Source organism: Nomascus leucogenys, chromosome 14 (genome assembly GCF_006542625.1).
Source record: "Nomascus leucogenys isolate Asia chromosome 14, Asia_NLE_v1, whole genome shotgun sequence".
NCBI lineage: Eukaryota > Metazoa > Chordata > Mammalia > Primates > Hylobatidae > Nomascus > Nomascus leucogenys.
The window spans coordinates 85948620-85976494 of NC_044394.1; the positions used below are offsets into that span (position 1 = coordinate 85948620).

Sequence of the window (27875 nt, forward strand, 5' to 3'; positions counted from 1 at the left end):
CGTGTCCTGGCCACCATCCTTCCCTCAGATGCCACACGGGGCTGCTGCCGAGATGCGTTCAGGCCTCTGAGCAGGTCAGGGTGAGTGCCTCACAATGCCTTTCTCCACTTCCTCTCGCTGGTGAAATTTCACTCATCACAGGGGGTGATACGAGGACACCCCAACAGCAGTGATGCCGCCTCTGCCTCCAAGGCAAGCAGAAGGAGCGTCCCTACTCTCTCCTCTGTCTCCAAGAAGAGCACTGATGAGAGGGAGCACCTCTCCCTGGAGACCCTCTTTTCCTGGTGCTTAGGGACTGTGCCTCATAACCTTCATGACTTAGGTGTTTACCAGCTACCTGGGACAGGACGGGAACTCAGAAGTTCTTACTCCACACAGTCCTTTCAACCTGCAAATAAGCAGCACTCGGGCTGTTCCCAGTGACTGTGTTGACAGCACTTAAAGCGAGGTTTAATGCCCAGTCTCAGGGTGCACTGAAATGGCTTCTGAATCCAGTTTAAATTCTTCTGTGTACTGAATATACATATACAACATTTACTCAGCAGTACAAATAACGAGAAACCAAAGAAGAGGCTAACGTCTCCTGGATTAATTCACACCATTTTACAACAAGGCTGGCAACACCATGCCACCATCCTTATGGGTCTACTTGCCAGCTTGGTTCTGGCGTGGGACACCATGCCACCCTCCACACAGGCCTACATGATGGCATGGCTCTGGCGTGGGACACATGCCACCCTCCGTACAGGTCTACGTGACAGCACAGTTCTGGTGTTCCAACAATGATGCCATCAAGAGGCATTATTGATTTGATCTCAGCACAAGTAAAATGAGGATGAAAACGGCTTCTGCAATATACTGCCCAGTTTAGCACAAATCAAATGATCGCTTTTTTATTTACAAAAGGGTCATGAATGCCTGCTATTAAATATGGAGCTGAATGCACTGACAGTTTTTGCATGCAATGTGACCTAACGTCACCGATTAAATATGGAGGCATGAGTATGCTGAGGCACATAAATCAAACAGGAAGCCAAACTACCACTAAAATGCCCAGAAGTTTAATAAGAAGATACAGAGAAGCAAATAAGCAGTTAACAGGTCATCGTGTGATAGTGATATAAGTCAGTCGTTCAGTAGGTATGATTTCAAACAAGTACTGAAGCTAATTTGGAACACAGTGATGATGACATCAAACAGGAGACAACAAATGACTTTCTTCCCATTAGACACGGACAGTGAGGAGGCCTGGGACAGGCAGGAGTGAGGCCAGGGGCTGAGCACTCTTTCCCGTGCAGTATTTCACCCAGGCTGATTTCCGAGGATTACATGAATAACTCAGTAGCTATAGGAGCCCAAATATGAACTGCATAGTCTTAATTCTTTTCTGAATGCTCCTTTTATGTTAAAAGGATACTCTGTGTATACTTGCTACCCTTGAGTCCTCCACATACATTACACACGGATGCATTCAAACTCTCACAAAAGTCTTTGGGACTCACTAAGCGGCCTACTGAGACCCCAAGTGAGATCATGCACTCCATGGTTCTCCTGTTAGACAGACATGGGAGAAGAGGAAATGTGAGCCAACAGTAAATGACTAGAAGATAAGTCCCAAGGTGAACCAAAAATATAAAGGCAAGCTGCTCTTAAAAAAAAATTCACGTGGTCAGACGTGGTGGCTCATGCCTGTAATCCCAGCACTTTGGGAGGCCGAGATGGGAGGATCATGAGGTCAGGAAATCGAGACCATCCTGGCTAACATGGTGAAACCCCATCTCTACTAAAAATACAAAAAATTAGCCAGGTGTGGTGGCACGTGCCTGTAATCCCAGCTACTCAGAAGGCTGAGGCAGGAGAATCACTTGAACCAGGGACTGAGAGGTTGCAGTGAGCCGAGATGGCGCCACTGCACTCCAGCCTGGCGACAGAGCAAGACTCCGTCTCAAAAATAATAAAATAAAATAAAATCATAAAAAAATTCAAGTAACACTTTTTCTTAGGGAAATAAGCTGATTTTTAAAAGGCCCCAGGTGCACAAAATTTGGTCAAATTAGTCAACAGTTAGGCAGTAACTTTGTAAACATTTTCTTAGCTTTTGCCATTACTAATTACACCACGCCTTGAGACAGCAACTTAATATGGTCAGCAGATATTTAAAAATTTCACAAAGGTTGTCTGTCTGCTCTGTTCAGTCTTGCAGGTTTGGTAAAATTCACTAGTAAAGATATCTGGGTGTGGGGTTGTCTTCGTATGGTTGTTAACCACAAATTTAATTTACTTAACAGATATATCCTATCCAAATTTTCTTTTTCTTCTTCTGTTAGATTTGATAACTTGTGTCTTTCACAGAATTTATCCATTGCATCTAAGATGAAGAATTTTCTGGCATATGGTCCTTCGTGATTAAAATGATTCCCTTATTCTCCTTTTATTTATTTATAATTTTCGTTTTTGGAGACAGGGTCTCACTCTGTGGTCTATGCTGGACCGTAGTGATGTGATCACTGCACTGCTCACTGCAGCCTCGATGCCTCCCAGCTCAGGACTACAAGCGTGTGCCTCCATGCACGAGTAATTTTTATATTTTGTAGAGATAGGGTTTTGCTATGTTGCCCAGGCTGGTCTTGAACTTCTGGGCTCAAGCGATCCACCTGCCTCGGCCTCCTAAAGTGCTGGATTACAGGCATGAGCCCCCGCACCTGGCCCCTTATTCTCCTTTTAACATCTGTAGGATCAGTAAGGATGTGCCCTCTTTCATTTCTGATGAAAGTCATTTGTATCTTCCTTCTATTTTTCTTGAGCACTCTAGAAAAAGTTTTGACAATTTTAATGAACCTTTTAAAAACTATCCACTAGTTTCATGAATTTTCACAAACTTTTGGGTCGATTTCTGTTTATTTTTGCTCTTCTCTTTATTTCTTTTCTTCTACTTACTTAGGGTTTAATGTATTCTTTTTTCTGGACTTAAAGAAAAAGTTAGACCATACATTTGAGAGTTTTTTTAATTAAAAACTATAAATGGCATTAAATTTTGAGATCAATTATTGCTGGTACATGAACACCTAGTTCAGTAATGGTGCTTGTTTCTTTCCCTAGTGACAGTGAGCTTTCAAACAGCAGTAAGAAAGGGTATAGTGCACACCCCTAGGTGGACCTTTGCAAGCATTTCTATACACTACTAACAAAGGAAAAGAACTGCCAACTAAACGGATATGTTACTTATTGTAAGATGCTTCTGGACCTCAGATATGTTAAGTGTGAAAACGCACATGCTGGGATCAGGCGTGGTGGCTCATGCCTGGAATTCCAGCACTTTGGGAGGCTAAAGCAGGAGGATCACTTGAGCCCAGGAGTTCAAGGATGCAGTGAGCTATGACTGTGTCACTGCACTCCCACCTAAGTAAAAGTGAGAGACCCTGTCTCTGTTTCTTAAAAAAGGACCAGACGTGGTACCTCACACTTGTAATTCCAGCACTTTGTAAGGCTGAGGTGGGAGGATCTATTGAGCTCAGGAGTTCGAGACCAGCCTGGGCGACATGGTGACACACAGTCTCTACAAAAGATACAAAAATTAGTCAGAATGGTGGCATACACCTGTAGTCCCAGTTACCTGGGGGGCTGAGGTGGGGGGGATTGCTTGAGCCCGAGAAGTTGAGACTATGGTGGGCCATATTCACACCACTGCACTCCAGCCTGGGTGACAGAGCAAGATGACGTCTTAAAAAAAATTTTAAAAGTACATGCTAGAATCAGTGAACTATGTTAGATGATCCTTACTGTAAACAGATAATTACAAATGTTCACATTCCTTCTGCTGGTTATGGAGTTGTCTTACTGGGGGTCAGGAATTGTAATACTGTTTTAGTGCGAGAGAGAATCTTTGCCTTATTCCCAGCTTTGAAGGGAAGACGTCTCCAGTCTCTCCACAAGGCTGGTTTGCGGAAGAGCTCTGATGTAGCCTTTACCACGTTAAGTCATGGTAACCTCTATTTAGACATGACAGACTATAGATGATAGTGATCTCAACTTCCTCCACAACGAGAGAAAATAACAGGACAAGGACGGAGAGCCCCAGCAAGGAAATCATGGCAAATGAGAGACGCTGGCCATGAGAGAGAGAGGTGGAACAACACAGGTGAGGCTGTCGGTTCAGGGGCCTGGGCACCCAGCTTTGAATCCTGGCTCCACCAGCTACTCTCCAAGCAACCTGAACTTCCCCATCCTGAAAGCAGCACTAACACCAGTCCACACCTCACAGGCGTGTGGTGTTAGATGAGTTCATTAGTGGAATGGCTTCAGTGACGCTCCACAAATGCTAGCTACTGTTATCCCTGTAATTGTAAAATGTCAACCAAATGTAAGAAACAGTTGGACAAGTGTAAGTGGCTCAGCAGAGGTGAGAGAAGTGAAGCCTTTGACCTGGATGGTGCAAAGTCAAAATGAAGCACTCACCTCCCAAAGCCTGCTGTCAGCAAGTTTCAAGAACTGAGACAACCGGCTCTCTGAAAGGAAGAACTGAGAGCAAGTGCCCAGATGAAAATCTGTGAGAAGAGTGTTCAGAGGCCCTGGACGCCCCTTCCCGCACTGGCCGGACTCCTGGGAAATGAAGCAGAGACCTCTGGATGCAGAGATGCGATGGGCAGCGTAGGGCTGCCTGTATCTTTCAGATTCGCTCTCTTCATTTTGTTTTTCATCTGTTTATTGCATTTTTCCCCTGGCTCTTTAAGGCGAACATTTAATTTTTCTTGTTTTTTTAATCTTTGTTTTCTGACTAAACGTATTAAATCCTTGCCTGCTTTGGCTACATACACCCCACAAACAGGAAATGTGCTATTACTAACATTTGGCTGTATTTTATCAGTTTTAAAGTGTTTCCTCTTTAATCCAAGGATTTTAAGATTTTAGTTTTCAGACTTTTGTTAAAGCTGTCCTTTCGTTACCGACTTCCAGCTTCATTGCGTGTGGTCTGCCATGGAGTTTACACGATGCTGATTCTTCCGGATTAGTAAAGCTTTCTTTGTAGTCAGGCGCATAATTTATTTTTGTGAATGGTCCACATATGTCCACATTCCCTGTTGGATGTATGGTCCTGTGTGCCTCTGTGAGGTCTGGCTAATTAATTCGGTGACCAAAGTCGTATTTACGTTGCTTCCTTTGTCTGTACTTGGTGTCTCTGTATCTAAGCACACTTCTCATTCATCTGCTTCCATCAATACTTCAGCTCCCATCTTACCTAGTTCACGGCCATGTTGTCAGGTGCACACAGTCATCATCAGTATATACCTTCCTGCTTTCCTGTTCCTTTTACCACAATACAACATTTTTCTTTGCCCCTTTCAATAATTTATCTCAGCTTCTGCTTTGAGTCATATTGGGACTGGCCACCCCAGCTTTCTTTTAGCTCCTATTTCTCTTTTTCATCCTTTGATTTCCAACCTTTGAAATACAGGTTCTTATTTTTTATTTATTTATTTTTTTAGAGACTGGGTCTTACCCTGTCACCCAGGCTGGAGTGCGGTGGCACAATCACAGCTCACTGCAGCCTTGAACTCCTGGGCTCAAGTGATCTTCCTGCCTCAGCCTCCCAAGGAGCTGAGACCACAGGCATAAGCCACCATGTCCAGCTAATTTTTAAATTTTTAGTAGAGACAGGGTCTTGCTGTTTTGCCCAGGCTTAAATGTTTTGCTTTAAATTTGTGTCTCATGGACAAGAGACTGCTGTATCATGATTTTAACCAACATAAGAATCATGGCCCTTTGAGAGGTGAATTCAATTCATTTACAGTTACAACTTTATTTCAAAACATTTTAGCCATCGTATCTCACACTTTCTATTTACTAAGCCTGTCTTCTCTCCTTTTCTACCTTTTTTAGAGAGAAGAAAATGTTCTTTCCTAGATATTTAAACTTTGTCTCTGCCTCTCACTTTTCTCCCTTCCTTCTAGCTCCGTGCCTTTGATGGGAACTCCTCAAACTTCCCAGCTTCCTGCTTTATTCTTGGCTCTATCCATAATGTTGCTTTTCAATCCATCTCTTCAATTATTTCACCAATTATGTTTTTTATACTTAATGCTTCCAACTGGTCTTTCTTACTGTTTCTTCTTCATATTTCCAATTGTCTTTTATCACTTTTATTTATTATTGGATGACTTCTCTTTTCACAAGGGCGGTGGGACAAACTCTTTCTTTCCTCTTATTTTCCATCTTTCTGAGCCCCAGACACAGCACAGCAGGCCGTGCATATTAAGGGCAATGGGAGGAGATCCAAGCGCCCTCAGCCTCGCCTGCACCCTGGGGCCCTCGCCAGCTCCACTGTCTCCTCCGGCCTCACCCCTCACCCCAACCCCCAGTGGGGACCCAGCCATCTCAAGGGACCAGCAAGGTCTCCAGCTTTGCTGCTGAATGGGCTCCCTCCAGGATCCATCAATCTCACTCTTTCCTGTGGCACCCGAGGACGGGGTTCAGCCGGGGAGTCAGCAGCCCATGCCCCTCCGTCTGCTTCAATTCCCTTTCTTACCACATCCATCAGATGGTTTTTACATGTCATCTTTTTAAAAGGGAGCTCTATTACAATACATTATGATATTCATCTTAATTGAGTGTATGTCAAGACACTGGAACAGTGAAGAGAACACTGTCTAGTTTGGGGAGAAAAAATATTTTCCTCTGGAAACGGCCTGGAAGCCGCCGCGGGGACTGTGTGAGATCCATGATACTGAGGCTCTACTGTGAAAGGCTCCACATCATAAAAGCCGTTTCTCCAGACGCGAATTCCAAATTATACTTGCCTACGACTAAGGTCTAAGATACAGAGTGGGATACTACAAAAGAGCATTTTATTCAGTAAGGTGTCCCGGTTACTTCACCCTCTGGGAGGACCAGTGAGCTCCTCTCCCTTCACACATATGCAGGAAAACAAGGTCATCGGACTGTTGTTGAAAGGAAGCGGCAAAAGACCCGAGAGCACTGAACGGGCAGAAGAAAGTGTGTTCTCTGGCAAAGCAGATGTATTTTAGAAGACTCCGTGGAGAACAAATGGTTAACTCTATCATCAAAACCACAAGAATTTATGTTTCTAAAGGTAATTCTGAATGATTCTTGGTTGAGTCATCAAGAAAAAATAAGAAGCAAATGTCACAGCAAATGTCTAAAATGAGACAGGCACTGCAAACCACTTAGCCTGGCCAGACAGAGCCACGCTGAGCCTCCACCCCACCTGTGCGCCAGGAGACCCATGCATCTTCCGTCTCCTGTGGGCAATGCGGAAGCGAAACTTTCCACGCTGACAAATACACGTTAATGCTCTATCATTAACATTTATACTCCTGGAAATCCTTCAACTTAATTGAAAGAAAGGAAATAAGTTTTTTGACCTCTATTCAATCCAAAATAATGTTTATCATTTTCATTAATAGACAATACTAGTGCATGCAGCACAGTGCAATAGACATCAATCTGTTTTATAGCAAGTCCCACAGCAAATTAAGTCCCACTGGGTTATAATTTTCAGTAGTATACAAACAGACCCGTAATAAATCTAAAATGGTATTATGCCACTCAATCAAAGAAGTAGAAAACAGCCAAGGGAAAAAATATATTTTGGATTCTTACAGTGTATTGATGTATATGGTGAGTAAGATAATCATTTATATGGAAAGTAATGTCATTGCTCATTTTGGAATTATTGAAATCAGTTTCTGAAAATGAAAAAGACTGAGGCAAAAATGAAAAATTACAGAACAATGTCTTCCAACAACAAGTTCCTCATCAAATAAGATTCATAAATACGCTTGCCACCAAATACACATGTACACATTTTGTCCAAACGAAGCAAAGCTGTAGGCCATTGACCCAGCGCACCGCATTCTGTAGCAGCTGTGCCAGCATAATGAGGGCAGCGTGCTTAGAAACCATTTCTCTTATTTGCATAGTAAAGGGAGGGAGGGAGGGAATCCACCTTCCTGAGCATTGCCCTTCTCCAGGTCACCTGCAGACCGGCAGACACGCACAGCCGTCATCTGCAGCCCAATCCTAGTTCCCTTTTCTGGAGCAGCAAGTGCCAAGCTATAGCTCCTGGGCCAAATCTGGCCAACTGCCTGTTTTCTTAAAGAAAGCTTGACTGAGGCCGGGTGCGGTGGCTCGTGCCTCTAATCTCAGCACTTTGGAAGGCTGAGGCGGGTGAATCACCTGAGGTCAGGAGTTTGACACCAGCCTGGCCAACATGGTAAAATCTCATCTCTACTAAAAATACAAAAATTAGCCAGGCATGGTGGTGGGCACCTGTAGTCCCAGCTACTTGGGAGGCTGAGGCAGGAGAATCACTTGAACCGAGGAGATGGAGGTTGCAGTGAGCCGAGATCATGCCACTGCACTCCAGCCTGGGCAACAGTGAGACTCGGTCTCAAAAAAAAAAAAAGAAAAAAGCAAGCTTGACTGGAACACAGCCATGCTCATTTGTTTTATATATTGCCTGTGCCTCTTTTGTGCTGCAACAGCAGACTTGGGACTGTCTGGCCCGAAAAGCCTAACCCAAGTGCGTCTGCCCCTTCACAGAACCAGGTCTGCCAACTCCCGTCGGAGTGCCATGCTGAACCTTCCCACCCTCATACTCCTGACGTCTAAATCCTAAAGCCCTAGGCTCTGGCGAAATAAAACATGGAACTTCAACACAGTGAAATATAAAATGATACTTACTAAGAGTCTCTAACGATCTAGGGCAGGGAACTCTGGTATAATGCTAAGGGTTAAGGATATGAAATCGTAAATTCTGTCCACTTACATCAGTGCAAAATGTACATGCACAGAAAAATGACCAACAGGCAATACATCAAAAAGTGAACACTAGTTGTCCTTAGATGGTAAAATCTTGGATGATTTTTTTCTACTTTTAACTTTTTAGTAATTTTCTGAAAAGAATGTATCTTTCATTTTTCGTTAGAAAATAAATTGACTTTTCAAAATGAAAAAATAAAACTATAACCCTAAAAACATACGTAATTACTGTCTGACAAACTATCTCACTCTTCCATTAAAAAAAAGAAAAAAACCCTGGTGGTTTTTAACTTAGCTCACACAAAACTACACATTTCACTTGATAATTCTTTAATGAATATAGTCCATTACCACTCACAGGCTACAGACACCCAGCAAAATGTCATGTTCAACCTAACTTCAGCACTTCAATATGGCAGAAAGCAGTTTATTGTAAAAGAGCTGCCACCTGAGACACCGCTCAATTGTTCCAGGCAGTGGTTATCCGATGATCACTGTCTGCCACTGTGGCATATTGATTTCAAAGTCCCTCTTATGGTAACTGTATCAGTTTGTTTTTCACTGCACTTCCTACTAAATGCTTACTTTTAAAAATCTGACTACGTCCTAACTCCTACAAGGATTTCAGGGGCTACTGGGATGACGCATCATGCCTTGGTAGAGAGAAAGCACATTCCCTAATCAGAGGACAGACACCCATTTTAGAAATAACGAGGCCAGCAGCCCTCAGTGTGAAAGTATGCTTCTTTATTCTATTTTATTTTATTTTTTTACAGATGGGCTTTCCCTGTGTTCCCAGGGCTGGTCTCAAACTTCTGGGCTCAAGTGATCCTCCTGCCTCAGCTTTCCGAGTAGCCGGGACTACAGGTCACACTGCCACATCTGGCCCAGGCGTCTTTGGGAGCGCACAGCTGTGCACAGAGGGAAGCCAAGTCCTTCCCACTCATGGCAGAAGAACAAACTGCCTGAGAGAAACCCGTCAACTCAATGAAGTGCACTGGGTTTGGTGATAGGTAGCTGGAGTGGGGCGGCAGGGAAGGCACAGGAAGGTAGCGATGTCATTTCCGGTTCCCCTTGTGCTTTGTCTTATTTCCTCCTTTCTTCACTGCTCCCCCACCCATCTGCCTGAAAACTTGCAAAAATGCCCCAGAGGGTCACACCAAATATAGGATCCAGCCCAGAGCCTCTGGGCAGAGTCTAAAGGCAGAGCTGGCGCGGTGTTGATTCTGGAGTCAGGAGGCACTGAAGCAGTCCTGCAGGAAACCAGGAGTGGGAGACGGGAAAATGGGTGGAAATGAGGCCTGTTCCATGGCAGTGTCCACTGTGCGTCTATGGAAGCTCCAGCCTACAGGCCCCTGGGTGATTTTCTATCTTTCTGCCCTAATCTTTTACCAGCTCAAGACCGCACTGATATGATAATGGCCTAATGATCACCAAGGTCTCCCTGTCATCACTTGGATCCTTTCTGAAGCACAGTTCTGATGAAGTCATTTTTCTACCCAAACACCTTCAGGGGCTCTCTTGTGCCAGAGTCCCAGGAGAAGTCAAGGTCCTCTGGGCAGCATTCAAAGCAACCCACAATGGACTTGGACTTCAGCCCACTCTCTGAGCTCAACCGCACTCCTGGCGAAACCTTCCTCTCAGGTTCCACCTCCTCCAAGCAGCTTTCTCAAATCCTGTGGCCCTTAGCCATGGTTCTCTGTCCTCTGGGAACACAACAGCCCTTGGTGCCACAAGGTCACTTGGTCTTTGATCACACATTGCCTTGAAGGGTTCAGGTTTTCGTCTTGCATGAACCACCCATTGAAATCATGAATTTTCAAGCCATATCTTATCTCCTCAACCAGAGGAGACATTTGTTGAGGGCAATATGCTTCTTTGGATCTCCTATAGTGGTTAGCATGGGTCTTATTATATACACAGTTGGGACTGAATAAATTAGTTTTTGAGCAATGAATGGATGAACTCCTGAGTCAGGTGGACCAATCTCTTCCTGGGGTAACGTGAAATGGGCACTCATAAGCCTCTTTGGACAGGGATCAGACATACAGAACAGAGAGTTAAAAAGAACACTCAAAGCAGAGAGGCTGCCGAAGCCCTAGAATGTCCTGGAAGACTACAATGAGGGGCGCACAGGAGGCCATGGGAAAGGACAGAGGTGAGAAACAGAAAAGCCAGGAGATGCAGAGAAGAGAAATAGCGGCCCCAAATGACTGTCTCTTCAGCAGTCTTAATAAGAAAAGATAAATGTTTCAGGTGATGGATATCCCAGTTACCCCAATTTGATCATTAATGCATCGTATATCAAAATATTGCATGGACCCCCCAAATATGGATAACTATGATATATCAATTTAAAGAATACAAAAAAATTTCATTTTAAATTACCCAGTCTGTTGTATTCTGTTACAGCAACACAAAACAGACTAAGACTAACAAGAAAAAGTAATATGAAAGGAGAAACAAGCAGAAATAGAGGTAGGCGCACTGTAACGTGTGCCTCATAAACTGGTGCGTGAAAAGAGATCTGCATTCAGAAAGGACTTCGACAGCACAGAGCAAACAAGGATGCAGAGCAGCTCAGAAACAATGTGGCATCAGGGAAGGTGCCCTCGTGAGGGTCTTCCGCCTCACTGGATGTGCTGATGTCGGAGGTCTCCCATTAATTTCTGGTTGGCACAAGCCCTCTCAATTGGAGGGCTTCCAGCTTTCCCGATTTTGGGGAGTGCATTTCTGAGATCTTCAGGTACTTTCATCTCTGCCATATTCTTGTTCTCTCAACACGGGATGCCTCCAGTCTGCCTGCTGGGGCCTCTATTTCCCTCCTCTGCATCTCCTGGCTTTTCTGTTTCCCATCTCCATCCTTTCCCATGGCCTCCTGTGAGCCCCCACTGTAGTCTTCCAGGCCATTCACTTGGCTCCGGCAGTGTCTCTCCTGCTACGGGTCCTGTCTACTGTGTTCTTTATTTCAAACCTTACAGTGCGCCTATGACTATTTCTGCTTGGTTCTTCATTTATAGTACTTTTTCTTGTCTATCTGTCTGTCTGTTTTGTGTTGCTATAACAGACTACAACAGACTGAGTAATTTATAACGAAATTTTTTTTGTATTCTTTAAATTGATGTATGATAGTTGTACCTATTTTGGGGGTCCATGTGATATTTTGATCCATGCATACAATGCATAATGATCAAATCAGGGTAACTGGGATCTATCTAACTTATCCATCACCTCAAACACTTACCTTTTCAAGACTGTTTTTTCTATCTCTCAGTGCCTTTCAGCAACATGAAGCTAAACCAGGTACTATGAGCGCTCACCTAATTTTTGGTCGTATGAAGGAGCTTTTCTGTACATGCTGATAGTTGTTCCATTGGTGTCCTTGCTGCGGGAAGACTGGTGGAGCCTTCTATTCCACCATCTCACTCCACCTTCTATCTTTGGTGTTGGGGCCATTACAATTCTTCTCTCCAAGCTATTTTGAAATATCCAATAAATTATTTCTGTTAACCGTAATCTCCCTACTCTACTATGGAATACTGTAACTTATTCCTCCTACTTAACTGTATTCTTGGACTTTTCAAGCAGCTTCTCTTCATGTAAGTAAAGACACTTCTTTCTTACAGTTCTGGGAGGTCCAAGGTCAAAGAGTGGCATGTCGCAAGGACCTTCTTGCTGTGCCATCCCATGGAGGAAAGTGGAAGGGCAAGATAATCCAAGGGGCTGAGCTTGCTTTTATCACGACCTGCTCTCACAATAACTAACCTACCCCTGTGACAGTGACATTAACCTAAATGTGAGGGCAGAGCCCTCATGATGCAATCACCTCCCAATGCTGTTGGGTGGGGGATTAAGTTTCCAGCACATACATTTGGGGGAAGACATTCAAACCGTAGCATTCTTCTTACATTTTGTTACAAGTGCCTTCCTTTGTTTCTTTGATTGTATGTATTACACTTGTTTTACAATAACCCTGGTTCAGCTTTCTCTCTGTGTAGTGGCTGTGCTACTCAGGTGTCTAGTTTTGCCAAGTGAGCTCTGCTCCGCAGGGTACAGAGGACAGTGGCTCTTTCAGGCTGAGTCTGCATCAGCCAGGTAAGGTGTGGGTACTGGCTGGACAGCAGAGACACTGCAGATCCCCCTCTGCTGCCCACTCCAAACAGCTCCTCTCCCCTCTTTTTTTCTTTTTTTTTTTGAGACAGGGTCTCGCTCTGTCACCCAGGCTGGAGTACAGTGGCACAATCTTGGCTCACTGCAACCTCTGCCTCCCAGGTTCCAGCAATTCTAGCACCTCAGCCTCCTAAGTGGCTGGGAATACAGGCATGTGCTACCACACCCAGCTAATTTTTTTTGTATTTTTAGTAGAGACAGGGTTTTGCCTGTTGGCCAGGCTAGTCTCGAACTCCTGGCCTCAAGCAATCTGCCTGCCTCACCTTCCCAAAGCATTACGGTTACAGGCGTGTGCCACTGCCCTTGCTATTTTTCTATTTTCTTTTTAGAGACAAGGTCTCCCTATGTTGCCCAGGCTGGCCTCAAACTCCTGCGCTCAAGGGATCCTCCTGCCTCAGCCTCCTAAAGTGCTAGGATTACAGGTGTGAGCTACCACGCCCAGCCCTCTTCCCTTCATCTCCAACTATTCTGGGATGAGTAACACTAAAAGGAGGTCTCTTCCTGAGTGGAAACCTGTAGCCCTCAAGTTTGCGGGGGAGGGCTAGGGACAGTTAATGTGAGGGCTGCACTGCAGTCACCCCAACATCATGAACCCCCAGCCGGGGGGTCTGGGATCAGTTTGGACTTGGCTGCAGGGGCAGAGCAGGAAGGCCGAGTTTTCCTCCCCCAGCGGCTCAGGCCACCCTCAGGCTGCCCTGCCCCGCTGGCCCCTCCCTGGGTGTCCCTAGGGGCTCTTACTTTGCTGTGCTCCCCGTGTCCACCCAGGGCTGTGGGTGAGAAGGCAGGAGACTGTCTAGAGTGTTAGGCCATCTTGACAGAAGCCTCAAGAGTGTCCTCGGCCGACAGCACAGTGTCTGCTGCACAGCTGCACCATTCACACGGCACCTCAAGGGAGAGGTATTTATCTACTAGCCGGTAACAGCCACGACATATAAGCTTTTCAACAAAACATAAAATGGGAAAGTAGATATTAAAGACTGGCAAGATGGTCGAGGGGAGAATATTGGATTTGGAGGCAGGAAACACACATATCCCATTGTGCGTTCTGCTGGTGATGTCGGGGCTGAAATGCGGCTTCTACCATCTTGCAATATCACACATATTTCTTCAGTTATGTTTCCGATGGCTATAACTTAAAAAGGATGGAGATAGAAAAATCATGGCTCTTTTTTCATTGCTAAAAATAAATGGAAAGATTACGCTTCAACTCAAGCAAGGAATTAAATGACTTCCTTTTTCATAACAGCCTTTTCTTCCCCTGAAAGAAAGTCCAGTTTCCAGTATGACCAATCCTGGTACTAAGACACCTCCACAGCGAACAACGATAAGGAGAGGGTGTTCTTGGAAATTGCGAAGCAGTGAGCTGCCCACGAACAGATCAGAAGGAAGAAGGGATCTTGAGCTCTCAAAGAGTAGAACCCAAGCCTCCACCTGGAATCCCGAATGACACAAAAAGAAGACGGGGACACTCATGTCTGTCACGTGAGCTCCTGGGACCAGGTGAATGCCTGGGGCCCACATGGGTTGGGGTCCCTGCGGGAGAGCCCACGTCAGTGGGTCCCAGGGGCACAGCAGGGGCCACTCACCAGCGCAGGGCGATCTTGATGGGGGTGGTGAGGCAGGAGGTGAACAGGTCAGCCGGGAGGTCGGGGATCATGGGCAGCAGCTCAGTGGCCTCGCAGGCTGCCAGCTGGATGCAGTTTTTCATCGACGGAGGCAAAGGCATCTGAGCAAGAGGGTGATTTGGGTTGATTGCAGCTACCTGAAGGGCAGAACATTCGGGAAAAGAGAGTGATTTAGCTGCTGGTCACAACCAAAGAGTAAGCTGGAGCTGTAACACAGAAGGAAAGAATAAATCAACTCAGAAGGTGAGTTTTCACTGGAAAGTCCTTGGGAGAGAGGCGTCACTGCTGAACTGTCTCCGGAGGCAGACTGTAAGCCTGGAAACCTGGCCATCTCATTCCCAAGGCCCTTCTGACGGCACAGCCTGGTTGTGTCTCTGTCAACTCTGTTTTCTTCCCAGTTTTCCCCTTTGCAGGCCCCTACTTACTCTAGGATTGTATCAGTGTCCACCAGGTCTTTCATGTGTCTTATGGTTTATTTTAAACGTTCAATCTTTAATCTATCCTAACCTTATTTTGTTGTGTTTAATGACATGGGAAGACGTTCAGGTCATATGATGTGAACTCCATCACCAACACAAAGTTAAACCACAAAATGTGAGTTTGAGTGGGCTGACTAAAGCGGCTCATCAAAAGAGACTGAAAAACAGAGCGAGCACTCATCCCCGAGTGGGGGATTAGGGGGATTTTATTTCCTCCCATCTTCATCGGATTTCTCTAAATGTTCTACAAACAATGTGCATTAATTTTGTAATCAGGGAGAAAGCTGAGGTGTTTTTTAAATTCAAAACTTAATCTCTCTTTAAAGTAGGGATAATAATGCCGGTTGGTATTTATTTCAATGAGACTTCGGTCATATAAAAGTATCATATGTGAAGCTGATATCACAGTGCCATCTGAGGAAGAAAGGCACTAAGTGAATTGTTGTTTACTACTAAAATGCACAGAAAATTTCACTTTTTACCAAATGAAATCTAATTGAAAGTGTAACTCTTCCTTCTTTTTAAATAATGCATTACATTCAAAGGTTTAAAAAATGACAGGACTGTCTGATACATGAGTTTGCTATACCCTGCCATGGATAACCAGGTGGGTTCCTGTTTTACCAAAAAACCACAGCATTCAACAAAACAGGATCCTTATACCACCAAGGACAATTATTCTAGCACTGAGACTGTGATTCCTTTCCCTGGCTACCTACATTGCCATTTCGGTAATCCACAAGAGGTTTTGCTGTCGTTTTCAGAAATAATGAAGTTCACAAGAATTCCTGGCATTTTGGCCAGTAAAATTTAATAAGTATAACACATGAGGGATTATGCACACACACTGCTCTGCCTGCTCCTGGAAATAATTGAGAAGAGCTGGAAAATATCAGAACCAGTTCCGCCAAACAGAATGCTTTCAGCTGGGGGAGGCACAGCAGCCGTGCACAAGCAATGCCTCCCTTCCGGGGACGCAGAGTCCTCAGACACCGTGGGCTGCATGGAGGGCCCACCTGCTGGAAGGGAGGCCCCATGAGCCCTGGGAGAGCTCGGCTTGCAAAGTCCCTCCAGCGGTATCATCAAGGCTGGTCCTTTGTTGTGGGGAGAGGCGAGAGGGGAAAGGGTAGCAGGAAACAAAGGGACAGAAAGAGACAGGGAACAGACAAGACAAGAAGAACACACCACAGGCTGTGAGATGGAATCTGCATTGCCTTCACTTCAGTTACCCTAAAATGTGATGCCTGGGCATATCATGTAGATGGCTAAAGGAATGAAAACATAAAACCCCCAAAATGCTGATCATACAGGGCTACACAGCTTGCAGAATTCCTTCATTCACGTGTCTACAAATACCTATAATTCGGCTGTAACGGAAAACATTCTGCTGTAAGGGCCAACCTCATCTGCCCATCTAGGCCGGGGATGTGGAACAACAAGGTACGGAACGAGGCTTCAGACCGAGAGCGCCACCTGCTAATGCGGGGTCGCGGACCGAGCAGTCAGCATGAGGGCCGGAGCATCGCATGACAAAGACTGGTCGTCCCAGATCCAGGGCCTGGACGCTGTTTGTGACTTACACAATTCCTAGGGCTGGTTTTGTGAATACCACAGGGACAAGATCACTTTTGTTTACTCAGACTGTGGCAGGCCTCCATGAAGAGGAGGGCTATTGTAAATGAATATTGTAAATGATGATGAATATGGGGTGGGGGTGAGATGTGTCCAGAACGCATGGCTTTTAATCACCGAGGGCTACGATGTGCTTCACGGCTTGATGGGGAGAGAATGTGTCTGTGTCTGCATTTTTGCTCATTCCGTGCTCCTTACTTTAAGTCGTGTAGTTCTTAGTAATTCTCACTGCTCTTTCACATATACTATTTCATCTGCTTTTTACCATCCCCGTGAGGTTTCAGCTCCATGTTAAAAGAGCTTTGACAATGAGGACACAGAGGCCCCACAGATGACACGGACTGCCCTGCAGCTGGGCCAGCACATGCGTCCAGAGTGCCGGGCACTGCCCCTGATTTTAGGGCCGCTTTTGCCCCATTATCCCATCTGGGCCCTTCTGAATCTCCAGCAAGCACCTACGACGCCAACACGAAAGCTGCCGAGCCCTCTCCACACAGCACCCCCAGTGCTTTTGGAATGAAATACACACAGAGCTGTATTCACTCACAGCCACCTCGCACCACAGTGATGGTACAGAATGCGCTGTCATCGGACTCTGACAAACTTTGTTTTTAACATCTCAAATGTCTCAAATGGAAGGTACTAATGACTGCTAGTTTTATTAATAACCCATTCTACCACAGGAACATTAAACCCAGAGTACAAATCAAATTCTCATATACTTAATAATAAATATAATTTAAACTTTTCAATAAAAACTGCAATTTCTAGAGGAATGAGGTTTTTTTTTATGATGGTAAATTACATGTAGCATAAAACTTGCCATGTTAACCGTTTTAAATGTACAGTTCACTGACATTAGGGATATTTACGTGCCACGCAACGATCACCAAGCATCACCAAGGAGTGGGTTTTTTTAAACAAGAGGGAAGAGGGAAGGCAAAATCATGTTTAAAACCATTTCCTGGGCTCTAGGCTCCATAAGCTAAAATAGCATCGGCAATGCAACCTGCTGTACACAGAAAATTAGTTTCCAGGTCTGCTGTGACAGGCCCACTAAGCCAGATGATGGTTCCAGGAACGACATGGACCTGCAGCTATTCAGACCCATGTCACAAAAGGTGGACGGGGTAGGTGGGAGCGGCCATGTGTGTCCGGTGCTGGGAGGGCATGGGAAGGCTGTGAGGAAGTGCTGACTCCTGCGCTTGGTGGAAATGCACTCTCCCTGGCTTCCGGAAAGAGCCTGGGAGGGAGGCATCTGAGGCAGACCTCCGTGGAGTGAAGCGCAGTCCTGAACTGTGGGAGGCGCCATTTGCGATGTCTCTCTGGCACTGCTGGCAGACTTGTGTTATTTTAATCAGCAACACTACCACTGGCCACGTAAGAATGGCTGGCAGAGGATTAAAAAGGAAACAACTTTAAGTGGGAGGAAATGGCCCTTTATGCAAAAACTAAGTTCAATATTCCTATTTTCCTTTTCAAAGAGTTACGCATATAGCAGAAATATAGCAAAAAATATCAGTGTGGTTTACTAGTTTTAGGTTTTCTTTTTATATAACCAGGTGTGGTGGCTCACATCTGTAATGCTAGCACTTTGGGAGGCTGAGGTGGGAGGATCACTTGAACCCAGGAGTTGAAGATCAGCCTGGGCAAGATGGAAAGACTCCCATCACTCCAAAATTTTTTTTAAATTAGCTGGGTGTGCTGGTGCATGCCTGTAGTTCTGGCTTCTCAAGAGGCTGAGGTGGGAGGATTGCTTGAGCTCTGGAGTTTGAGACCAGCCTGGGCAAGATGGCAAGACCCCTGTCTCTACAAAAAAGTTGTTTAAAATTAGCCTGGTGTAGTGGTGCATGCCTGTAGTCCCAGCTACTCAGGATGCCGAGGTGGGAGGATCCCTTGGGATCAGAAGTTCAAGGTGGCAGTGAGCTGTGGTGGCACCACTGCACTCCAGCAGCCTGGGTGACAGAGCAAAGCTATCTCTAAAAACAAACAAAAAAGTCTCCCAAAATGAAAAGCTTTTCTTTTTGTTAAGTTGCTCCTATGTTAAATTTACTTTCTAACCAGTACTGAGAATTGAGCAACAGGTCCTCCTGCCACAGCCCCTAAACAAACACTACAGTCCCTCCATCTAACAGGTCCTCACCACAGCCTCTAAACAAACACTGCAGTCCCTCCATCCACCCAACAGGTCCTCCCGCCACAGCCTCTAAACAAACACTACAGTCCCTCCATCTAACAGGTCCTCACCACAGCCCCTAAACAAACGCTGCAGTCCCTCCATCTAACAGGTCCTCCCACCACAGCCCCTGAACAAACACTACAGTCCCTCCATCTAACAGGTCCTCACCACAGCCCCTAAACAAACGCTGCAGTCCCTCCATCTAACAGGTCCTCACCACAGCCCCTAAACAAACACTACAGTCCCTCCATCTAACAGGTCCTCACCACAGCCCCTAAACAAACACTGCAGTCCCTCCATCTAACAGGTCCTCACCACAGCCCCTAAACAAACGCTGCAGTCCCTCCATCTAACAGGTCCTCCCACCACAGCCTCTAAACAAACACTACAGTCCCTCCATCTAACAGGTCCTCCCGCCACAGCCTCTAAACAAATGCTGCAGTCCCTCCATCCACCAGGTCCTCCCACCACAGCCTCTAAACAAATGCTGCAGTCCCTCCATCTAACAGGTCCTCCCGCCACAGCCTCTAAACACTGCAGTCCCTCTATCCACCAGGTCCTCCCACCACAGCCTCTAAACAAATGCTGCAGTCCCTCCATCCACCAGGTCCTCCCACCACAGCCTCTAAACACTGCAGTCCCTCCATCCACCAGGTCCTCCCACCACAGCCTCTAAACACTGCAGTCCCTCCATCCACCAGGTCCTCCCACCACAGCCTCTAAACACTGCAGTCCCTCCATCCACCAGGTCCTCCCACCACAGCCTCTAAACAAATGCTGCAGTCCCTCCATCCACCAGATCCTCACCACAGCCTCTAAACACTGCAGTCCCTCCATCTAACAGGTCCTCACCACAGCCTCTAAACACTGCATTCCCTCCATCTAACAGGTCCTCCCGCCACAGCCTCTAAACACTGCATTCCCTCCATCGCTGCCAACCATTTGCGCCAAGCTTCTGAAATCTAACACTTCATACCAACACCACCTTTCTTCCAAGTCAGTACTAGAACACAAGATGCCATGGGGCAGTGGGGCGAGTCTCCAGTGTACAGTAGCCACATGAGAAATCAGCAGGTTTGAAGGGGACTTCCTTAGGGACCAAGAAGTCTGTGTCTTGTCTGGTGGAGAGTCTGTGTCTTGTCTGTTGGAGAGGCAAAGCTCCCGTGGTCCAGACGCTGCTGGGTTTGCGACTGCCGTGCCTATCTCAGCCTGCACCTTGAGATGCACGGGCGCTTGGCCCATCGCCTCCTGGAGCGCACTGGACACTGGAAGCATTCTGTGGTTGCTGAGTGAGCAGTTGGACAGGTAGATGGAGAAAGAGCTTTATCCCAAATATGCCTACTAGAAACTTCATTTCCAATTCAGTGTGATCATTGACAGAAACTGCACCTATTTAAGAAGCCCCCCAAGTACGCTGATGTACAGACAAGAAGACACGCCCTCTGGCTGCAGAGGTTCCAACAGCAGGTGACAGGCAATGACAGTGCTCCACTCACCTGGCACCTGGCTGCCAGGCCCAGGAGGAAGCATGCTGAATTCTTTCTTTCCCACCACACTACTGGGTGCATGGACGAGTACACAGGAGAGCTCTTTGCTTTAGGGGTATTAGAACCAATAGGTTTTGTTTTGTTTTGTTTTTGTTTTTGAGAGGGATCTTGCTTTGTCGCCTAGGCTGGAGTGCAGTGGCGCCATCTCGGCTCACTGCAACCTCCACCTCCGGATTCAGGCGATTCACCTGCCTCAGCCTCCTGAGTAGCTGGGATCACAGGCGCATGCCACCACACCCAGCGAATTTTTGTATTTTAGTAGAGTCGGGGTTTCACCATGTTGGCCAGGCTGGTCTCGAATTCCTGCAAGCGAGCCGCCTGCCTCGGCCTCCCAAAGTTCTGGGATTACAGGCCTGAGCCACTGCACCTGGCCAGAACCAATCGCATTTTTAAAAAACATCTTGACATTCAGGCCAAAGGGTTCTGCCAATGAACATTCTTCTTCAGGGTTGCTAACCCAAGGAAAAAAAAACCTATTTGAACAGATGAGTTATTTCCTATACACTGTTATGGTTTTGCATTTATCTAAGATATTGACCCTGTAATTGAAACTATCTTTCAGAAACAGGCCTGCGTGTAAGGCTGAGTGCTTGTGATTGGCCAAGCTTGTGAACAGTGCCCAGGCCTAAAAGTGACCAATTCCAGCCTGGAGACATGGTTTTCCCGAAGAGCAAGCCCAAGCTGAACGTGTACCCAGAGGGGTTTCTCCTGGGGAGCCTAGGGACTGAAACACAAGAACGATTCTCATCTTTCAATGCTCTCCACAGTCTTCTGGAGGATTTGGGAAGGATCCAGAAAAATCTTGCGATGCGATACACAGCAACCAGATCCAAAAAAGACATCTGCTGCATTGTCCTCACGTGTGGGTAACGTGGAGTCAGTGCACGCGCAGTTCATGAAGTAAGCGGGCAGCTCACCCCAAGCCTGCCATCTGCTCCCTGCAGAAAGCACTGCTGTGGGGGCAGTGGGGATCACCTGCACGGCACTTTTTTTTTTTTTTTTTTGAGATGGAGTTTTGCTCTTGTTGCCCAGGCTGGAGTGCAATGGCACGATCTCAGCTCACTGCAACCTCTACCTCCCAGGTTCAAGCGATTCTCCTGCCTCAGCCTCTCAAATAGCTGGGATTACAGGCATGCACCACCGCATCCGGATAATTTTATATTTTTAGTAGAGACTGGGTTTCACCAATGTTGGCCGGGCTGGTCTCAAACTCCCAACCTCAGGTGATCCACCCGCCTCGGCCTCCCAAAGTGCTGGGATTACAGGCGTGAGCCACCGCGCCTGGCCTCCCATTTTCTAAATAAAACGTCAACACTGGGCTGCTTCTTTCACTTCTCAAATACATATAAGAGGCATCTTTATAATGATATATGGTACTAATAACTCCAGAGGAGTCTTTACCAAGTAATTTCTGAAAATAACATCTCCTCGGTAACACTTGTAGTTCTGCCTTAAAGTAACTTTTATTCTCAATTCAACAACACCTAATTACAATGGCCATCTTTGCAAAGTTCAAAGAAAGGCTGAGGCTGCTAAAGGAGTCAGTGTATTACTTATCCAACTCTATTAATAGTCAAAGATATTAATGTGGCGTCTATCATGTGACACACAGTGTACCAAAAACAGCAGATGCAAAGCAGAAATCATATTTTTAATATATCGTTGATATAATTATGTATATCAAATATTAGATTTAATTTAAAAACCAAATTGTGCCTATTGCTGGCAACTGTCACATCCAGGCTGAGAGAGCAGAAGGAGCTCCTTCTGGTGGATGGAGACTTCCAAGGACGTGGAGAAGCCTCAAGCCTGCCCTTCCAAGGCCAGCTAGAGAGCCCCTTCATAACAACGGTTTGTCACAGTTACCCCGAGTTTCCCCCAAATGAAGCATTCATTATTTCAAAGCCACTTAGCTATTAGCAACTCAACAGCTTCTAAATGCTCTGTGATCATTCTACAACTCTGTGAAGACGGTCAGTTAGAAATTACGCTAATTTCTCTCATAGTCAACTGAAGGAGATACTGGAAATTCTGCACCCTCTATATCAAGAAGAGATTTTTAGGGGGAAGGCTTAGCTGATCAGTGGCAGGAGGGGGAGAAAGAGCTAACTCATGGCATATTCTTTGGGCAGTCTCTAGCAGAGGTGTCTAGTAGCCAGGGCTGTGCTAGTAACCAGGGCTGTGCTAGTAGCCAGGGCTCTGCTAGTAGCCAGGGCTCTGCTAGTAGCCAGGGCTCTGCTAGTAGCCAGGGCTCTGCTAGTAGCCAGGGCTGTGCTAGTAACCAGGGCTGTGCTAGTAGCCAGGGCTCTGCTAGTAGCCAGGGCTGTGCTAGTAACCAGGGCTGTGCTAGTAAGCCAGGCCAGGGCTCTGCTAGTAGCCAGGGCTGTGCTAGTAGCCAGGGCTCTGTCTGCTAGTAGCCAGGGCTGTGCTAGTAACCAGGGCTGTGCTGTAACCAGGGCTGTGCTAGTAGCCAGGGCTCTGCTAGTAGCCAGGGCTCTGCTAGTAACCAGGGCTGTGCTCGTAACCACGGCTGTGCTTATAACCAGGACAGTGCTAGTAATCAGGGCTGTGCTAGTAGCTAGGGCTGTGCCCTCAACCCTTGCTGCCGAGGGCAAAGTAGCAAAGTGAGTTATAAAGTAGCATCTGGGTTTAAAGTACTACTTGGCTTTATGATTTGTTCCATGATTTCTAGCCCATGCAGGCACCTTTCCCAAGAACTGATGACCTCTTCCAGACCCGGCAATGCCCAGCACTCCGAGCGCGCTGCTGGAGCTCCCTACACAAGTGGATCACGTGTCCTGACCTCTCCTCCTGCCTCTGTCACTGACGTGCCCTTCCTACCTGTCTTTATGCTGGCTACTTCTTGCGTTCTACGGCTCAGGTTAGACACCTTCCCGCCTCCCTCGGTCGTTGTGGCTTCTTCTCTGCATGGCGGAACCTGCAAGAGGGCCCTGCCCCCTGCCAGATGGGTGCCTTCACCCCCGGAAACATTTTGTTCATCATCAGCTGCTGTGTTTCTGCTTACTTCTCTAATGAACTGAGTCATAAGAGAGAGAGCCTTGGCTAATTTCAGGAGAGAGACGGGAAGACAGGAAGGGTTCCAATTCTGTTAACAAGGAGGAGAGGGAAAGCTGGAGACACTAGTAAGAGCTGAGCATAAAGTGGGCGTTATTCCCAGCGCGCAAAGCACAATCTAATAAGGCCGGATCCAGACACATGTACTCACTCCACCTTCCAAAACAAACACCAATTAGAAAGGAAGGTATGTGAAGCACTAGGAATGTGCTGCAGCATGGCACCAAAAGCTGTATGTGTGTGTGTGTGTGTGTATGTGTGTGTGTGTGTATAGGTGGTGTGTAGATGTGCATGTGTGTCTGTATGAGCATGTACCTGTGTGTATATGTGTGCATGTGTGTACATGTCCATGTTTCTGTGTGCATGCATATATGTGTATGTTTATGTATGTATAGGTGGGCATGTATATATGTGTATATAGGTGTGTGCATGTGTGTGTATGCACATGTATACATGTGCCTGTCTATATGTGCATGTTTATGTGCATATATGTGTGCGCACATGCATGTGTATATGTGTGTGGGGGTGTCTATGTGTGTCTCTGTGTATGACTGTGCATGTATGTATATGTGTGGACATGTATGTGTATATATGTGCGTGTGTACACGTGTGTGGCATCTATGCATGTCTATATGCATATATGTCTATGTGTGTGCATATATGTAAATGTAGGTGAGTATATGTGTACATGTGTGCATATGTTGTCTATGTGCATGTGTATGTGTACATGTCTGTATGTGCACGTGCTTATATGTGTGTGTGTGTGTGTGTGTGTGTGTGGTACCTGCTCCTCCTAAACTTGATTGTGCTGTGTGTCTGCATCCTTCCTCCAAACCTGGCCTCTGCACGCATGTGCTGCCATCCCCCTCTGGAATGACCACCGCCCACGCTCTGCCTCCAGCCAGCTCCTCCCCTCGTGTAATGGATCCTGTTCCCTTCACACCTACTTAAGGGCCGCCCTCATGAGCTCTCTCTCCCTCCCACACATCAGCTTTTCCCTCTCTGCCAGGTTACTCCCATAAGCACAAACACATGCTCTCATAACTTCCATGTAAAGAAAACAAACCTCCCTCAGGAGCTTCCACATGGCATCGCCCACCCTCTCTTGAACAGTTTAGAATCACATGAGAGCCCACCACCCTGTGCTGACATTGCTTTTGTTAAGTCCAGCCACGGTCCCGTGTCCACAAATACAACAGTCCATCCTCAGTCCTCATCGTGTGAGCCGCTAAGCAGCACAGCAATCAGCTAACTGTCCCTACTTCTAGAAGGCTTTCCTGAGGCTTTTCCTGACTTTCTGATGCCACGAGTGCCTGGTTTCTCTCCAACTCGCTGGCTACTTCTCTGGTCTGATCTGTCAGTACCTCTCCTTTTCCCAGACTCTACACACACCACCAAGCGCAGGCCTCGACTGGCCGCTCCTCTCCAGCCACACGAACCACATGGGGGCTCATCACCATCCCGTGGCTTCAGCCATCGTCTGTTCCAGGATGACACCGACCACCTTCTGATGCATTCTCAGGAAAGTAGAGCCAGGGTTTGTCCACTTGTGTGCTGCTATATGCCCTGTCACCCTTCCTAATTTACAAAAGATGCTGAACAAACATCTCTGATGGGACCCCACATCCCACATTGCCTGAGCAGAGCTCTTGTGTCCTGCACCCCAAGACCTCCATCCAGCCTCCAGCCTCATGGTCCTCCAGGCTTGGGAGACAGCCGCTCCATTCCACCCATGCCAAAAACACTGGCGTTGCCTTTAACACCTTTTGCTTACGTCCTCCATCTAATCCAGAGAGAATCACTCTTACTTCACAATGAACCCCAGATGCAAACATTTGCCTTGCCAACATCTACCACCTTAGTCCAAGCACTGCCACTGCCTGCCATGGCCTCCTGCACTGCCCTCCACCTGGAGGGCCCCCACACCAGCACCACCCTCCACTCGGAGGGTCCCCACACTGCCAGGGAGGAGTCTTTTTACTCTGCTCATTAGCCAAGCCAGCAGGGGTCAGCTGAGTGCCTAGCGTGGGCCAAGCGCTATTCTAGAGTGCATGCCACTCTCCTGCTGGGTCACGGGGAGACCCTCAGTTTCACATCTTGAGAACCTTGCCAGACTATTTTCTGAAGCAGCTGTACCATTTTACATTCCCACCAGCAGTGTGCAAGGATTCCAATCTCTCCACATCCTCGCCAACACTTGTTATTACCCATCTGTTTTATTGCTGCCACCCTAGTGGTGCGAGGTAGCACCTCACTGTAGTTTTGATTTGTGTTTCCCTGATAACCAATGATGTCTTTTTCTTGTCTTATTGCACTGGCTAGAACTTCCAGTACTTCTGTTGAATAACAGTGATAAGAATGGATATCCTTGCCTTGCTTCCAATCATAAGGGGGAAACATTCAATCTTTTACCAGTAAGTAGAAGGACGGCTGTAGGTTTTTACAGACTTTTTTAAAAATAAAATTGAAGTTCTTCTCTATTAGTTTACTGCAAGTTTTTTTTTTTTCTCTCTCATGAGTAAGTGTTGGGTTTTGGCGAAAGAGTTTTTTGCATCAACTGGTAGGATCGTATGATTTTTCATCTTTAGTCTGTTGGTATGAAGTACATTAATTAATTTTTAAACATTGAGCTAGACTTCTACACCTGTAAAAAAAAATCTCACTAAGTCACAGCATATAATTCCTTTTATAAATTGCTAGAACTGATTTGCTATTATTGTTTTGAGGATTTCGGCATCTAAGTTTGTGACAGATATTGGTTTGCTGTTTTTCTTTTTGAACGGTGTGTCTGGTTTTGGCATTAGGATAATAACGGCCTCATAAAATGGGTTGAAATGTGTTTCCAACCCTTCTATCTTCTGGAAGAGCTTGTGCAAAACTGGTGTTCTGCTTGTTCTTTTTAAATGTTTGGCAACAGTCTCCAGTGAAACCATGTATGCCTGGAGATTTATGTTTCAGACAATTTTAAATGACAAATTCAACTTCTTTCATGATTCTAGGACTATTCAGATTATCTATTGCTGAACAGATAATGCTCAGAATATTCAATTGGTTGAATTTTGGTAGCTGGGGGTTTTTGAGGAATTGGTCCGTTTCCTCTAAGTTGTTGAATTTAAGAATGTAAAGTTGTTCATTATTATTTAAATGGCTGCAGGATCTGTAGAGATTTTCCCATCTCCCTCTTGATTTTTCTATTTTGTTAGTATTGCTAGGAATTTATCCATTTTATTGATTTTTTCTGAGAATCAGCTTTTAATATTTCTCCATTGTTTTTCTGTTTTTAATTTCAATGATTTCTGTTCTTTACCATTTCCTTTCTTCTGACTGCTTTCAGTTTATTTTACTCTTCCAATTTCTTGAGGTAGGAATTTATATCAATAATTTGATATCTTTCCTCTTTTCTAACATAAGCATTTTAGTGCTATAAATTTCTCTTTCAATACTGCTTTATCTGCATCCTATAAATACAGATATGTTGTATATTCATTTTCATCTAATTCTATGTATTTTTTTAAATTTCCCTTGAGGTTTCTGACCCATTATTTAGAAATACGTTGTTTAACTTTTTTCATAGTTTTTCTCTTGTGTTTATTGACGTGTGGCTGATTCTCTTGTGGTTAAAGAACACACTCTGTGTTGTTTAAAACTTGTTGAGGTTTATTTTATGACCCAGGATACGACTGACCTTGATGAATGTTCCATGGACACTGGAAAAGTGTGTGTATTGGCTGCTGCTGGAGGGAGTATTCTGTAAATCCCACTGATACTTAACGGCTGACATTTCAACACAGGTGATCACTTCATCTTCAAGAAAAGATGGCCTAACTTCTTTTCTGATCTCTACACCTGTTTCCTGCCCTTGCCTTCTGCGCAGACGGGCTTATCGTGTGATGCTGGAGAGGATGGGTGAGAATGAACACCTCTTCTGTGTTTCTGACCTCGGTGTTCAGTGAAAGCACTTACTTCCCACTTGTCCCTCTCCTCTCATGAGGCTATGCCTTCAGCCAGAAGCTCCACTGCCCTGTACCACCAGGATCCTTTGTGAAAGACATCTGCCTCAGTGTTGGGGCAGGCTGAGCCCTCTACCTCAGTGTCAGGGCAGGGTGAGCCCCTCGGCCTCAGTGTCGGGGCAGGGTGAGCCCTCTGCCTCAGTGTCGGGGCAGGGTGAGCCCCTCGGCCTCAGTGTCGGGGCAGGGTGAGCCCCTCGGCCTCCATGTCGGGGCAGGGTGAGCCCTCTGCCTCAGTGTCGGGGCAGGGTGAGCCCTCGGCCTCCGTGTCGGGGCAGGGTGAGCCCCTCTGCCTCTGTGTCGGGGCAGGGTGAGCCCTCGGCCTCCGTGTCGGGGCAGGGTGAGCCCCTCTGCCTCTGTGTCGGGGCAGGGTGAGCCCCTCTGCC

At 46.2% G+C, this 27875-nt stretch overlaps 1 protein-coding gene across 1 annotated transcript in view; it reads right to left on the reverse strand.

The window, feature by feature from the left end:
• RPTOR (regulatory associated protein of MTOR complex 1) overlaps positions 1-27875 on the reverse strand; it is a 412605-nt gene that overhangs the window by 194342 nt on the left and 190388 nt on the right. The window contains exon 6 of the mRNA XM_030827216.1: positions 14532-14707. Within this exon, the coding sequence (XP_030683076.1) occupies positions 14532-14707 (176 nt within the window). The remainder of the gene's footprint in view (positions 1-14531; positions 14708-27875) is intronic.